Here is a 15,526-nt window from a genome sequence, read left to right as displayed (position 1 = left end):
AAAACAAGCAAAAAGAATGAGGTTGTTTAACCTTATCGGAATAAGCAAAAGATAAGATTATTGATGGGAACAAAATATTTTAAATATGACCCAAAAAATCATTAATCTTGTAACTCAGGAAATTGTTTTTATTCAGGTGTTCTAGTATTTGTATATAAAAGTGATAACCTCAGCGAGCCACTGCGACCTCATCTTTTGAAAACATCCATCTGTCCCTGGCACTTGTGTGATCGCTTTTACTCTTTCTCTCTTCTTCCCTCTTTCTGTTGCTCTTTACTTTTCCTGACACAGAACGCTCTCTGACCGAGCGGTGGGAGTGTAAAGAGCTTGTGCTGAGCATTTTGATATCGTGGGAGACGAGCACACACAGGCTCGGCTTTATTAATCCTTTCTGTGACCTGTGAGCGACTCAGCAACATCACAAAATATTTCTCCCCTGCTTTGGATTTTTTGACCAGTCTTTTTCCGTATGTCATGCGCTTTAGTGTCTGTGTGTGTAGGGCCGCAAGTGTGCAAAGTGGTGTAGGGCTGTGTGTGCATGGACGAGTGTGCCTGCGCCGCATAAAATGCACAAAATTGCTACAGCTGTGATCGTCCATGCGCGTGATTCACTGCATACATCTTAATTTGCTCACATGGATTATCATATCATCGTATTAAATATGTAAATGTGGCAGCGGTGGGTTCACTTTGACAGAGGCAGCCTCGTTTAAACACCATCGGTCTTAATGAAGCAACACAGCGCGCATTCACCACTGATACAGATAGCTCTCTGTTTGGCACATCATCTGTCGACTTCTTTGGTTGTTTGTTTATGCCTCTGCGTGAGTCTGTGAGAACGAAAGGGAGGCTCAGACTGGGTGTGTGCAGAATGGGTTGTATTTTTACTAGTTTCGTTGCGTTGAGTGTGTACGCGTGTGTAAGTTTATATTTGTCAGTGTGTTGTAGCAGGTTTATTTGTGCATTCCTGCGGAGTATGCATACAAAGATTGCGTGTCTGTGTATTTGCATCTCTGTGCCATGTGAGTTTTTGTTGTTGCAGCGTGGTGGCCCATTTCAAGCACAGCGGATGGATGGAGCGCCTCTGTGCCGTAGCTAATTAGCATGTTAGTGCTTAGTGCTGTATCTACTCCCTCAACGACACTCATCACTGATTCTCTCTGATGCTGGGGAGGGTGTGTGTGCGTATGTGTGTGTGTGTGGGTGTGTGTATGTGTCTGGGACTATTTATGCGAGTCTGCCAAATGGAAGTATTTGTGTGTGTGTGTGTGTGTGTGTGTGTGTGTGTGCGCGCTTTAGACAATGTGTGTAAAATTCTTGCGTGACAGAGATCGAGAAAGAGGAAGGGGAGAAGAGAGAAATTGAGAGAAAGTGAGAGATTGGTGTTTCTTAAAAATTGAGTGGCAGGAGTGTATGAACCGGTCTGAGCAATTATTTTTTTGTTATCATTCATTCCCTCTCAGTCGAATCATGTGGCATAGAAATGATCATGTGAGATTTTCTCAGTGTAATACTTCTGAGCAGACTATCGTTAAAACTAGCTTAGCTACAGAAGTAGGTTTGTGTGTGTGTGTGTCTGTGTGTTTGTCTGTGTGTGCAAAGCTTTAATTATTTATGCATTTTCAACCTGTCTGCTCGATCTCAATATCTGCCCATATGCAATACTGTTTACATTGTATATATTATTGCTGTTTTTATATTTCTTTATTTCTGCATTACATATTTGCTTATTTATAACTTCTCACTGATGTTTGTTATTTTTATCCCTCTGCTGCTGTAACACGGCAAATATCTATGATCTTATTTTATGTTCATTTCGTCTGATGATTTCCTGTGTGACTTTGCATACATTTCTTATATTACAATATACTGTATATCTATAAAGGGACATTTTTAATATCATGGTATTTTTCTCATAAACATCACATAGCACAAGTAAGAATACATTTAATGTGTTTTCTATATGCAGGCATATATTCATCTGTGCTTATACAAATCATCCATGCATCTCACCTCTTTGAGACAGCCCATGAAGTTATTGCTGACTGGAGAGCCGGGCAGGTCAGCTGTGCTGGGGCTCCCTCCCACATAGAAGAAGTCGTCAGAGCCCAACATGGTGTAGTCCTCCTGGGTGTAGCCTGTGGTGGTCAGGATGCCGTCCACAGAGATGGTCACCTACACAACAAAGCACAGGGAAAGGACACGCTATATACTCACACCAAAGGTAGCGCTAAGCGCTAGCTAGGCGCTGACAAGCCAAATTAGCCCCCGTTACTCTGGTAACTAATGTGTATGCAATCTGGTGGGAAGAAGGCCTGATTGGTTCAGGGAATTGGTAAATTGTGCTGTTGGGATTTGATTGGTGTGATTGAATTAGTGCTTACTGTATAGTGTGAGTATTTGTCAGTATCCTTGACATTTTGAATATGTTGCTCTGCTCTGCTAAATGCCACTCACTCACTTGGCCTACAGTTGTATCAAACGTTGTAGCTCCATCTACCATTTTCTGTCAACAGCAATTGCACAGAATAACAACTAGATCGTGTGTGTGATGATGAATAGAAATTACTGATACCCAAAGCTTTAGGGCCACTACTGCCTGATTCTGTCTTTCCACATCCAAACCTGAAATTCAGTCATCACTGTATTGTTCTGACTAAAAAATGTCTGCACACCAGTTGATGCTCGGGAGCCCGAAGAATGACATGTGCCCGAAATATTACCTGGGGAGTAATTCAAAAGTTTGTGGGAGCATCAAATGGTGAGCGGAATTTCCTTCTGTCCTTATCAAGTGCCTGCTTACGTATGCTTTCAACAAAAGAGACTTAACGAACACAATATGTGCAGAGTTGCATTAAAAGGCTAACACCATCTTCCACGTACCACGATTCAACCTTTACGTCAGAGTTTTCCTCTTTATGTCTCTGCAGCTCTGAGCTGCTTCACATTTAAGGTAGAAGACGCAGTTTGATTTATACTTAACATACTAACAACAACTTTCCTCAATGCCCCGACTATAGTGACACCGATAATTTATCCAGCCCATTCTGCTGCATAATATATTGTACAAAGCCTTTTAGCTAGCACACATAGCCAACTCTGTCACACGTAAATCACAGTTAGTGGTATGTGATCACCTTGATATTCTACAGTACATTAATGTCCATGTTTGACTGCCCATAAAGGTTGTGGGCTCTTTATTTTCCCACTACAGTACCTTCCCTCGCACTGACGGTGTTTATCATTGCCAGGCAAACTTGCCCAGCCATGCAGGTGTTAGTAAGATATCCACAGGCTTCATCGTGCTGCACAATCAGCGTTAGTACTATCTACTTTTTAGTAGTTGTTAGTTGTTGCACTGCTGGCAGCCACAGTTGTGTTACTGATGTCAGGCCAAGCTATGTGGGGTTACTGAGGTTAGGGTTAATGATTCCAATGTTGTTAGTAGTTGTGATGATGTTGTGTTATTGTGTTGTTAGGGTGATTGGTGTGATGAAGGTGTTAGTTTGTTAGTATGTTGTCTGGGGGAGTTTGTTAGAGCTGCGAATCTGAATGGTAATGACACACAGACAAACGCACACAAATTTATGTTACACACGCACAGGTGTTACATGGGTTATGGCACATTCCACACACACGCATACACACACACACACACACTCACACACACACAGCCACACACATACATACACATATAAATATAAAACATGCAGCCTGTTCCTCTCTCTGCATGCAACCATTTGCAAAGAGGACACAGTAGATTAAAAATTGACAACAGAGCACAGAGTGAATCATAGCCACAATGGAGACCATGCGGTGGCAGAATGGATGACGAAAAAATCAAAAGAGGAAAAGAAAAGAGGGGAAGAAGGGACCTCTCTATCCATTTTACGGACCAACCAGAGAGGGGAAGGGTATCTGAATCACGCCATGCAGGAAAGAGGGAAGGGGCTTCGCCATTAGCGTGCAGGTGAGGCATGAGCCAATCAGTACACGCCTACATGTCAGTTACATTTTTGATGGAGTGAAAAAAAAAACAGTAGAGAAGGGGGAGGGGTAAAGGATTTAACGAAAATAAGTGGTTGGCAAGGAGGGGAGACGGGGGCTTTTTAAGCGTAAAAGATTACCAACCGCATTTATCCTTTTATTGGTTTAGTTTTGATGTCTATGGTTCAAAAGGAAATAGACACGGGGCAAACCCAAACTAAGAAACAATTAGAATGATATCTACCGAACAATGGAGTTTGTTTACCATAGCGTGTCCAATGCCTGAGTGCTTTGTAGAAGAGGGGGAGAAAGGAAAGCAAAAAACTGTGAACAGAACAACTTTGGGAACAAAAAAAGGAAAGCTAGAAGGCCTCTGGTGAGGTTAAGAGGTTGGTTGGAGTGGTTTCACTAGGAGAAGGGCACAGGTTAGGTTAGTAGAATGAATCATTCCATGGATGGTGGTTAGTTTCAGTAGCAGGTTAGTAAAGTTAGTTGTCAAGTTAGTAGTACAAACAGGCAAACAGTAGAGGCAGGTTGGGTTACAAGCACCTGAGTGCATGTGACCCTTGGTGTTTTCCATTTCACACTCTCTCCTTCGCTCACACACTCAAACACACATACACACACAATTGAAAGAGCACTCACCTAGAGCTGAAAGCAGTGCTGGTCTGGTGGTTAACCCACTGTAAACTAAGACCAAAACCCCAGGTACTTTCTTCCTACCACAGCATCACTGCAGTCGGACAACAGACCACTGTTCATAGCTTTAGCATTGATTCGTTTCTCGCTGAGGACTATTGTTATTTTCAGCTGTCCACTGCCCCTGAAACATCTGCAGCATGTTTCACCATATGACTCACATCCACATTTCGGCGTTTTAACACGGAGCAATTATTTTTTAAATCTGAAGTGTTTGTCAACAATTTCTCAAACTAATCAATTAATCATTAAATCTGAGTCAGAAAACAGAGAGAAATGCTAATTAGAATTACCAAGAGCTCAATGCGCCATCTTCAAATTAAGCTGCTTGGCTTGATCGACAGTCCAAAACCAAAAGATATTCAATTGACAGTCATATAAAACAGACAAAAAGCATGTCCTTATATTTGAGAGGCTGAAACAGGCAAATATTTGCCAGTGCTGCTTAAAGAATGACGGCTATGATAATAAGGATTTATCAAAACGGTCAAAATTAATGTCAACAAATTTTCGCTTAATCATTTCATCACTAGTATTGAAAACCAAACATGCGTACATCCATTCAGTGATAGACCACTGTATAATTATCAATATAACTAATCTCTCCTCCTTCCTCCTCTCCTCTCCTCTGTTCTCCTCTCCTCTCCTCTCTGCTCAGTTGCTCACTCGCCCGTCTCCCATTGTTTGGTTACCTGTCTCAGGTTGCGGGTGACCTTGACGTCGTGCCAGCTGTTGTCGTTGAACTTGCCGTTGACGGGCTCCACCAAGGCCTCGAAGGCCCCGGAGCCGAGGTTGATGACAAGTGACACGGCACCGTTCTTCAGTGCCAGGTTGACATAGTCAGCGGACTTGCCGGTGTGCAGCATCAGGCCGTTGCGCTGCAGTGTCTTGAAAGAAAGCGTGATTTCGTCGCTGCTCGACTGGATGGGGTTGGGCGACAGGTCATAGCAGAAGTACTCGGAGCCCTTGAAGGTGGCGACATATTCCTCGCGAGCTGAGAAAGAAAGGAGAAGGCGAAGAGGAAGTGAACAAGAAGTGTGAAACTTTTGTTTAACATTATCATGATTTGTAAAATATCCAGGCTATGCTGCTCCTTCCCACACTGCTCTTCACAATATGTTCAAAGCTGATAAAATGGTGGGTGTTCATCAGAGCCTGCCGAGTAAAACAGAGCTCAGCTGGGCCTGGGTAAATTTGATTCGGATGTGCAGTACAAAACATAATGTTGAAGATGCTGAAAATGTTGTTATTGTCAAGCAAAGCCTCACTGATGCCAGCACTTGGAAGAAACAGTTCCTTCCATACCTCTAATCGTACCATGGAGTGGTATGTAAACAAGCTTTGATCACTTGTGTGGGTTGGAGATTAAACAGAACAGTGTGGAAGCAAGAGAGACAGTCGTGAGTCTGTAGCATTCCAAACTCGTTATGAAACCTGCCATCCTGTCTTTTGAGAGAACAGCTGTGCTGGCAGTCTGAAGTGATGTGGTCTTGTTTGACAACGTGGCTCATTTCGTGATGTTTGTCAAAAGCCAGAGAGTGTGTGTCTGCGTATGTACATGTGGCAGCAGAGGTTAGAAAGGTTTTGAGAAGCATGGCGAAAACTGGTAATGAAGATGGAGAACAGCGGGTCTGTAAGCATCATGGCAGCCAAGGCAGGCAGGGTTGGCCAATTAGAATTCAGGAGGCAGACAGCCAATAGAAACTTACCTTGCACACCCATCGTGACCCCCAAGGACACAAGACCAAGGTTTTGCAATCCATCATCCTTAAGCTCACACTCCGTTATCTACTCTTTCGCACGTACTGACGTAAAAGTGCACAGCCTTATACGCAAGCCAGCAGAGGAACAAATATGCACACCTACACACACATCTGCGTACAAAATGATCGTACTATTGTGCTGGCATACACAAGCAGGGGCGACATTATCTGTCTCCTTCACACCCATCCCCCCAGAGCTTCAACCTTCCTCCGCATCTGCTCTGGCGTTCTCCTCGCCACCATCCCTGCATCTCTCACACCTCCACCACAAAACTCGTTGTCCTCTTTCTCTCCCCCCCCCCTGCTCTGTGCAGCCTGTGGCATAACCACCATCTTGTAGTTCGAGAGACGGTAATGAGGAGAACGGAGGGGGAATTTAACACACACTAGGTCAGACAGTTGGCAAGGAGCCGCCGTATTGGGGGCGGGGTCGGGGGAGCTGGATGAGCTGTCACGTAATGAACAGACTGAAGTGTAATAGGTTATTAAGGTAGCGATAGGCGAAAGAAAATGGAATTGTCTGCACTTGAGTGACTAAAACTCAGAGAGAATAATGAGGACTAGAAAAAAAGTTTGCATATATCACAATTCAAAAAGCAATTGTGACAAATTGTCTTTCTTTGCTTTTGTTGCATGAAAAAAACAAAAACAACAAAGTGTGATGGCTAATATATGAGTGAGAAACAACACGTTGTTTGCCAGCATGCGTGAGTTCCCCCTAGTGTGTGATACCTTCCCTCATGTTAATTAAGAGTGTGAGTGTTTGTGTGTGCGTCTGTGCGTGCGCGTATGCCTCAAATGGAAGAGAATCAAATGCTTGCAAATTTGTGTCCCAGCATATGATTGTGTACGTGTTTTTTTTTTTTTATATGAGTGCATGAAATGTGAGGGGGTGTGGGTGGGTGCTGGTCTCTGTAAATATTGGTGTATTGCTGTCAGAAAAGCTATTACCAACTCTGGGCCTCAGGCTAGTCTTTACTGAGAGGAGCGGGAGCAAGGAGGAGGAGGGACACACAAAAAAATACACACACACACACACATAGAGACCAGCCACAAATGCATACACACTGACACACACACTTGCAGACTAGTAGACAAATGTAGATGAGGTGGCAGAGTGGTGGAGGTTGGGGTAGCGGGAGCCAAGTTGTTCACAATGAGAACACACGCAGCCGTCCAGCAGCATTCTAGCAGTAATTTACAGAGGTGCCATTAGATTTCAGTGGGGTGTTCCACCATTCTGTTGCTAATTTACAGACATGTCATTAGAGCAGACAGGGGCACATAAAGCACCTCGGCATCGATGTCGAAGCTCTGGCTCCCTCCTTTTTTTGTATTACATCACACACGCACAGACACACACGGCCAACTGCATATCGAATTGACCGAAAAGAGATGACGATCGTGCGCAAGCTGCACGGGCCCACGTAAAACACACAATCACGCACGCTCTCGAGTGGGCAGGTTGGAGTGGATCTGTTGTAGCTCAGATAAATGGAGTGAGTCAGTATTAGCTCAGAGTAAACAGTGAGACAGACACTGACATACACACCACATGTCACACTTCATCCTTTGGAGAGCACTGTCGATCAACGCAAGTAAGCGGGGGGGTGAAGGACTGTGGCGAAGGAGGGAGAAAAACAAATGGAAGGGGAGAAAAAGGGAACGGAGGGAGAGAGTGAATGGAAATAGCTCATGCTAGATTGTTTAATATCCTCTTTTAGATACTATTAAGCATCATTATCTCACGTTTTAAATGAAATTGGTTAGCGGTGGTAATTAATTCTTGTGTGTTTCGAGCCTATCCCAAATAGTTTTGCCTTGCTCTGAGGTATATTTAACTTGATCTTCCCTGATGAAATAAAGGGGAAGCAAAGAAAGGAAAGGAAATCTCTCAAGCTAAGTTGTTTTGTGCGCTGTGGAATTTTTAAAGCTTCTTTATCTGATGTGTTTTATGACTGTTGTATTTTTTTTGCCTGTTTAACTCTTGTTGCTCGATTGATGCTTGTCTGACTTTTTTATACCAAAACGTTGTGAAGTTTAAAAGCAAATCAGTTTTCTTATACTGTTTTTATTATCATTAACAGTATATATGCATTACAACAAAAATACTAATAGCCTGTAAATTTAGTATCTTCTAATTCCTACTTGTGCAAAAGACTTGGGCAAACGATATCTCTTGGGAAATTGTATACCAAATATCGACTATACTCAAGAAACCTATTAACAGTTTAATTGATGCTCAGATAATAATCTTTAGCTGCATAATAATCTGTAGTTTTGCAGCTTTATCTGACTGAAAACGTTTTTTAATTTCCTCAGCTCTCCCTTTGAAAAACAGATGTTGATCTTGCTACGGCTGATTAAATTAAGTTACCAAAGGAAAGGAAAGACAAAGACAGATAAGAAAAGGAAAGGAGAGGAAAGGAGAGGAGGAGGAAGGGTATGCCAAAAATAAAAACAGGAAAATAGGCAAAGGAAGTAGTGAAGCAGTGATGTAAGGAATTTACCATGGAGGCTATAGGAGGAGTGGGAATAGGCAAAAATGTAAAGATGGACGGTGACTGCTATTAGACTTTGAAGGCTATCGTTAAACTACTGCCCTAATGAATAAAGCATTCTGTGGGAAGGCAAGAGGGAGAGAGTGAATAACTGATCTGATGGGTGCTGCTGGGACCAGCTGTAACTGTACCACCCCTCCAATGATCAAACACACATCACTTGGATTCCACTGTGTTTGTTTGTATATGGCGTGCGCGAGTTTGTGTGTGTGTGTGTGTGTGTGTGTGTGTGTGTGTGTGGGTCTGTGTCTGTGTCTGTGTCTGTGTGTGTGTGTGTGTGTGTGTGTGCGCGAGTGAGTGCATGTGTGTCTCATATAGCTTTGTCTCTTCTCATGGGTCTCCTCATCGTTTCATGCATTTCCATGGCAACCTCATGTTACAGGGGCTACAGCAAATATGAATGTGCTTGTGCATGCTTATTTCTGGGAGAGGGGGAGACAGGAAGAGGGATGGAGGAGGAGGGCAAGAGAGAGAAAGAGTGATTGAGTGAACAGTACATTATCATGGACAGCTGTACTGAATCAAAATGGCGGATGGAGGCTGGGAGCACATCAGGGGAGCCTACATTATACAGCACCTGATAGAGGGAGCAGGGTGGAAAAAGAAGCAGGGTGGAGAAAGAGAGGGAAGATCCATGGGTGGGGGGGAGAGAGATTTAAAGGACGAATACAAAAAAGGGGGGAAGATGGAGAGTCTCATTGAGAGAGGGAACACAAAATGGAAGAGTGGGAAGAGAGAAAGAGGTAGAGGGATAGAAAGAGAGACAAGGGAAGGGAGTGGCAGAGAGCGAGGGATGGCGAGAAAGAACGAAAGAGAAGGCAAAAATGCTGGTGTATCTAAATCCTAGTGTAGCAAGCCTCAATCATGGCAGCCCTGTCATTCTGGAGATAGCACATTGCAATTCCCCTGCAACTCGTTTTTAGCCCACCATGCAGTTCTGCTATCAGCCTCTCTCAGACTGTGCACACATGCAAATACACACACACACTAATAATAATAAACTCAAACATCTTGCATGAAGGCATCCACCTCCTTAATACCAGACAGGTGGATTAACTATATACTCATACATACAGATAGATGACCGGTGAGGGGAAATGTATGTAAATGCATGCTAATATATGCATAGTCTCCGTATTAAGTTAAAGTGTGAAGATCCATACAGTCAAGCACACTAAAGGATACGACTGCTGTTTCCATCTCGATTCAGTGATAGACAGCATCTGGCTTTGAAACTGATTGGGCTATCACATCGCAGCCATGGGAGCAATACTGTAGAGGAGGATATTAGTGTCAGGATACAAGTGACGGATGGGTTGTATGCGACACTAAGCTCTTATTCCTCTTTTTGTTGTTGTAGTTGTTGTTGATCCTAAATTGAAAGCGTTCAATCCCAACGTGAGATACGAGGGAGTTAAAAGAAAGAAGGGGACACCTGCTCCGACAAAGGGTGGGGCTGTCCCGGAAATAAATTGATTGATATGTTGATCGACAACAATGAGTGGGCAATTTGGATAACTGATTAATCAATTATAAATGCCATGTTTTGAAAATCTTTTCTATCATTGGGAAGTGAATACACTTTTTGAAGTAAGTTTTGAGGACACCATTGTGTAAATTGTGATGGGAAATGATTTCCTGCCTACAGGGCACTTAAACAGTCATGTTTAAGTACTCAATTATCCCACACAACATCTTTCTATAATTCTATAGTCCTATAATTGCAAAGGTCTTGATCTGACGGACAAAGTGTTCAAGAAAAAATAACGATAATATTACAATAGCCAAAAGCTTAAGTTTTTCACCTGTGAAAAGAACTTTCAGTATTTTTATTTGAAAAATTTAACTAAATAATGAAATATAAAATGATAATTTGAATTATGCAATGATTCATATGTAATGGGACTCGAGTTAATACGTATGTATGTAGTTATATGAAATATTTACAAACATCGTATCTCCAATTGATTTATTGCATAGCATTTTTTTTTCAGACAGTGAAACCTATTAAAATAATTCTTTTGAGTATTTCATAGTATAGTTTGAATTTCCTTGAGGCATATAATCACATCAAATATCTTAAATTGTTAATCTGTCTGAATTTAATTTAAAGAAAGAGACACAATTCCTGCCATTATGTTTGATCTTCCCTTTCTTGTCCTCTTTTGTTTCTTTTATCTATGCTCATCTCTCTCTGTCTCTTCCCCCCCCCCCCCCCCTCTCAGTAGCTTGAATTTGGCCGCTCTGGTACCCAGGGAAACCAGCTTGTTTCCATGACAATGTCTGCAGGCAGAACAGCGATTTGTCTTAAGCTTGATAAGATCAGAGTCTGTTTCATCCCTCTTAGACACACACACACCTACACCCGTTATGGCACATATGCACATAGGAGAGCGGAGAACACTGAAAAGCATACAGGCTGCAAAAATGTGCATTAGTGCATGGAGGCAGCCAAACATGAAGTTCAATGTACTCACTCAGACAAATGATGGTACTCAAGACGTGCATACATACATCCTGTAACCATATCCACACTCACATTTGTACTTCTATCTTTGCGGAGACATTCAAACAATGCATTTCCCAGCCCCTGATTCCAACCCTAAAATAAACCTAAATCTAACCATGACCCTAAACGTGTTTGAAGATTTGTCAGAATGTGAGAACCAGCCTGATTGTCCAAAAATGTCCTGATTGTCCCAAAATGTGCCTCCAAACTCAACCTGGTGCATCATACAAGTGCACACACACACACACACACACACACACACACACCAGTAATGAACCCACCTTACAGCAGGAGTTCTTAATAAAATAACAACAGCAAACGACCTCCTTCATAAAGGTAATGTAATGGGTTTTAAATGAAAGCTGTGGCTATTTCAGTTGTTGTAGTTATGCTAGACAACTACCACAATCAAATGAGTTGTGTGCGTGCATGTACATGCCTGAGTGTGTGTATGTGTGTTTGTTCGTGTCTTGGCAACGAGCAAAGAAATGAACTTCAAATGCCAGATGGGTTACTGGAGTGAATCGCCAATTGGGCCACTGTAGCCCTCGCACCCACTCAGACACAATAGAAATGCTACAACAGGTAACAGACGACTGGAGCCTCGACTTGCCTGGAGCGTGTATGTTTGTGTGTGTATGTTTGCCGGTGTTTGATGAGGTATGTGCATCACTGATGAATACCATCCTGGCTGATGTGAGACTGTGTCAAGTCTGGGAGCCAGCAAGGAGCAATGCAGCGCTCCTGCTGAGAAACACTGCAGTCTTATCTCCCTTCCTGTCTTCCCTTACGTGTCCGACCTTCTCTTTCAACCTCTCTTTTCGCACTTTCTGAATACGCCCCTATCTTTCCTCACCATCACTTTTCTACACTCCCTTACCCTATCCCTTCACGCCCACCCCTCCTCCCTCCCTCCCCTGCGCACTCGCAGCCGTCCTCCGCTCTATCTTCCCCCTTCATCATCTATAAATGGGAAGTCCGTTTGATGTCTTCATTTTTGGGCGATTACAGGGAGCATTGGCTTTGTGCTTCGCTCCCTATTAGCGTTGCAGTGAACGCAATGTTAATGTGTACACTGGCTAACAGGATGGTAATTGCATACAATTACTCGCAAATGTATACATTTACCAGTGGGATTGCAACATATTTCCCATGGTGCATACGGTAACTGTGTATCTCCTTGATAATGTGGGGAAAGAGCTCTGTATGCGGTGCTGCGTCTTTCATTACAAGAACTGCATGGATGTTAAGCATTAATGAGTGTTGTAGTACAGTAATGTAATGGGTGTTAGTTGGAGAGAGTAGAGGCATATTTAGTTCCATTAATGGAGAGGGCATATGTAGAAAAATTGTACACCTTGAAATAAATACTTGGTTGCAATTGCTCCACCCGCTGCTGAATGCCGGAGGGGCCGCAGCGGAACTTTTAACAGTTATTTTCTCACTGCTCAGGAGGGGGCCATCAGGAAGCAAATTCCTGCCACTCACTCAGGCAGGCAGCCAATCACGAGGCGCTTCCCTCTTAACACCAAGTGGCTCACTCTCTCTCTCACCTCAAGTTGGGTGCTGCTCACTTGCCCGTCGTGCTAAATTATGTCAGCAGCGCAAATCACAGCAGCTAATGTGTGTCAAAAATACAGTGTGTTACAGTATTTACTTCAAGCCTTAGGTGATTTTGCTGATTTTACTGGCAGGTGAGAATAACCTCTCTATTATACAGAAAGCTGGTAAACCTCTCTTGACACAAGCACTATTGAATTACATCTGTTTATTTCAGGGATAGTTTATGCAGTACACCTACACACACAAACATAATTCATCTCCCTGCCTAGCATTCTAATAGGGCCGCAAGTAACAATTATTTTTACTTTTGATTCATTTATTTATCATTTTCAAATAAATGATGATATCAAATGTTTAGTTTATAAAGTAATAATTGCTTCAATCAACCAATAACAGTCCAATGTGACAAAACCAAAAGATATTTATTTGAAATTACTTGATCAATCTGTCACCAATAGACGATTAATCTGAATCTATTTAGATCTTTCTTCTTGTCGTGATGGTAAATTGGGTTTTACTGACGATTTACATCACATCAGATCTGACTCCTCAGATTGGACTATATGAAATTATATCAGTAAATCCATTTTTTCCCTATTTCATGACTCAACTGATCAAGAAAAAAATCTGCAGATTATTTATCAGGAAAATACTAATTCTACAAACAAATTAGTAATGAAAAATGAATGATTTTATTAATCTAGTTTCAGTGCCTATTGAATTGAATAATCCTTGTGTGATATATTATTAGGTCTGTAAGATGGTGATGAGTAAGAGGTATGAGACATGCTGTACTTTGCTGATAGCGACTGGTTCCTCTTGTCTTGGCAGCTGCTCCCGCTCCCACATATGGTGGAGTCAGCACGGTGCCTGTCCGCTGTGCGCGTGTGTGTGTGTGAGTGTGTGCTTGTGTACATGAGAAAACTGCGTATATGAGTGTGTCCAGGACTATATAAGCGAGATGGAGGGGCAAAAATAAAGAGACAATTTGAAGTAAAATCTAATGAGTGCAAAACTGAACGTGTGTGTGAGTGGACTTTGCATCCACCTGCGTGTTTTTGCTATGAGACAATGTGTTAAAATGAGACGCTTTGATTGCCGACGCTTTATGAGTCACAAGTGATGACTCACAATCCACCTCCCCTGAACACACACTCACAACACACGCAAACATACCTCGTTCTCTCTTCATCCACTGACCGTGAAGAATATATGCAGGCAGTCTTACTCATGCATATTTACACTGAACACACATTCACTCACCTACTCAGCGGGCACTCTCTAAAGGTTACTGTGTGTGAGTGTGTGTGTGTCTGTTTGTCCACCCGTTCACGTACGTGCGTGTGTAAAGGTCACTTCAAGCGCAGGCTGACCACTTGTCTATGCCGTGCAGAGATTGCTGGATTGACATCGAGAACCCTTAGGTATGCAGACGGACCGTTATTAACTGGACAATCCTTTTCAAAACTACAATAAATACATACACATCATAAACAAGCATTGCCTGCCAATAGAGACATTCCTCGATACTATTTTCGAACCTACAATCACTAATTCAACCAGAACCCTTAACGGTCTTTTCTTAGCCAGAGAATAGAAGAAGCAAAATCTGCTACTTGGCTTTAAGCACATTTTTCTATCCAGATTATTGCTGCTCAATACTTTTCATAAAAATCCATTTCCCACTCTTCCTTTGGCTGCTCCATACTTATGAAAATCCAATTTGGCTGCTTCTTTTCTTCCTCCCCTCCACAATTCCAGCATTTTCGCCCACTCAAAGTGATTAGTGATCTGTGGGTATCGTTTCCAGAAAGAATGATAGCTGTGTTTTATGGAAGAGGGGAAAGGTCCTTGGTTCCCCATCAGGGCTGATGTCCCTTGGAGAATCACTGGTCTGGAGTGTGGAGGAGGGGGGGCAGACAGGAGCACCGCTGTCCCTTTGCAGATACAGGCAGTTGCTCTACATCACAAGAGAGAAGACGACTCACTTTATCTGCCCTCGCTTCCTCTTTCCCTCTCCACTCCCTCTATCATTCATTCCTTCAACTCTTCTCTCGCAGGCACAGTCTCTTTTTCTCAATTTATCCAGCGCGAGCACACACACAGAAGCAGACACACATGCTATATATCTTTCTAAGACACCCCTGCCCGCGCCCAATCCGCCCCCTCAAAGAAACTCATTTCAGCTTTGTGGCCTCCTCAAAAAGCCTCTTTACGCCGAGCTAACCTAAGCTAGACTTCGTCTGCACCATTTGACAGCCTTTACATCTCAGTATACTGAGCAAAAACACACACACAAACAAACACACACATTTTTCATGTGTAGATTTTTTGAAAGAGACTGAGGGGGAAAAATAAATAAAGATAATAAAAATATCACAATCCCAACCTCCGTAGTAGTGAGGGCATCCACTATACACAAATACACTGAATACATTGTGTAA

The 15,526-nt window shown here is 42.7% G+C and overlaps 1 protein-coding gene across 3 annotated transcripts in view; it reads right to left on the bottom strand.

Moving 5' to 3' along the window:
- Positions 1 to 15,526, bottom strand: part of nrxn1a (neurexin 1a) — a 53,442-nt gene that overhangs the window by 29,151 nt on the left and 8,765 nt on the right. For all 3 annotated transcript variants that reach the window (XM_053413721.1, XM_053413722.1, XM_053413720.1), the window contains 3 exons: positions 5,379 to 5,680; positions 4,253 to 4,276; positions 2,014 to 2,175 (listed from right to left, as the gene is read on the bottom strand). In XM_053413721.1, the coding sequence (XP_053269696.1) occupies positions 2,014 to 2,175; positions 4,253 to 4,276; positions 5,379 to 5,680 (488 nt within the window). The remainder of the gene's footprint in view (positions 1 to 2,013; positions 2,176 to 4,252; positions 4,277 to 5,378; positions 5,681 to 15,526) is intronic.

The sequence above is a fragment of the Pleuronectes platessa genome, chromosome 21 (assembly GCF_947347685.1).
Source record: "Pleuronectes platessa chromosome 21, fPlePla1.1, whole genome shotgun sequence".
NCBI classification, from domain to species: Eukaryota; Metazoa; Chordata; class Actinopteri; order Pleuronectiformes; family Pleuronectidae; genus Pleuronectes; species Pleuronectes platessa.
Note: the sequence above shows the minus strand (reverse complement) of the source record. Positions and strands in the feature narration are given on the sequence as shown.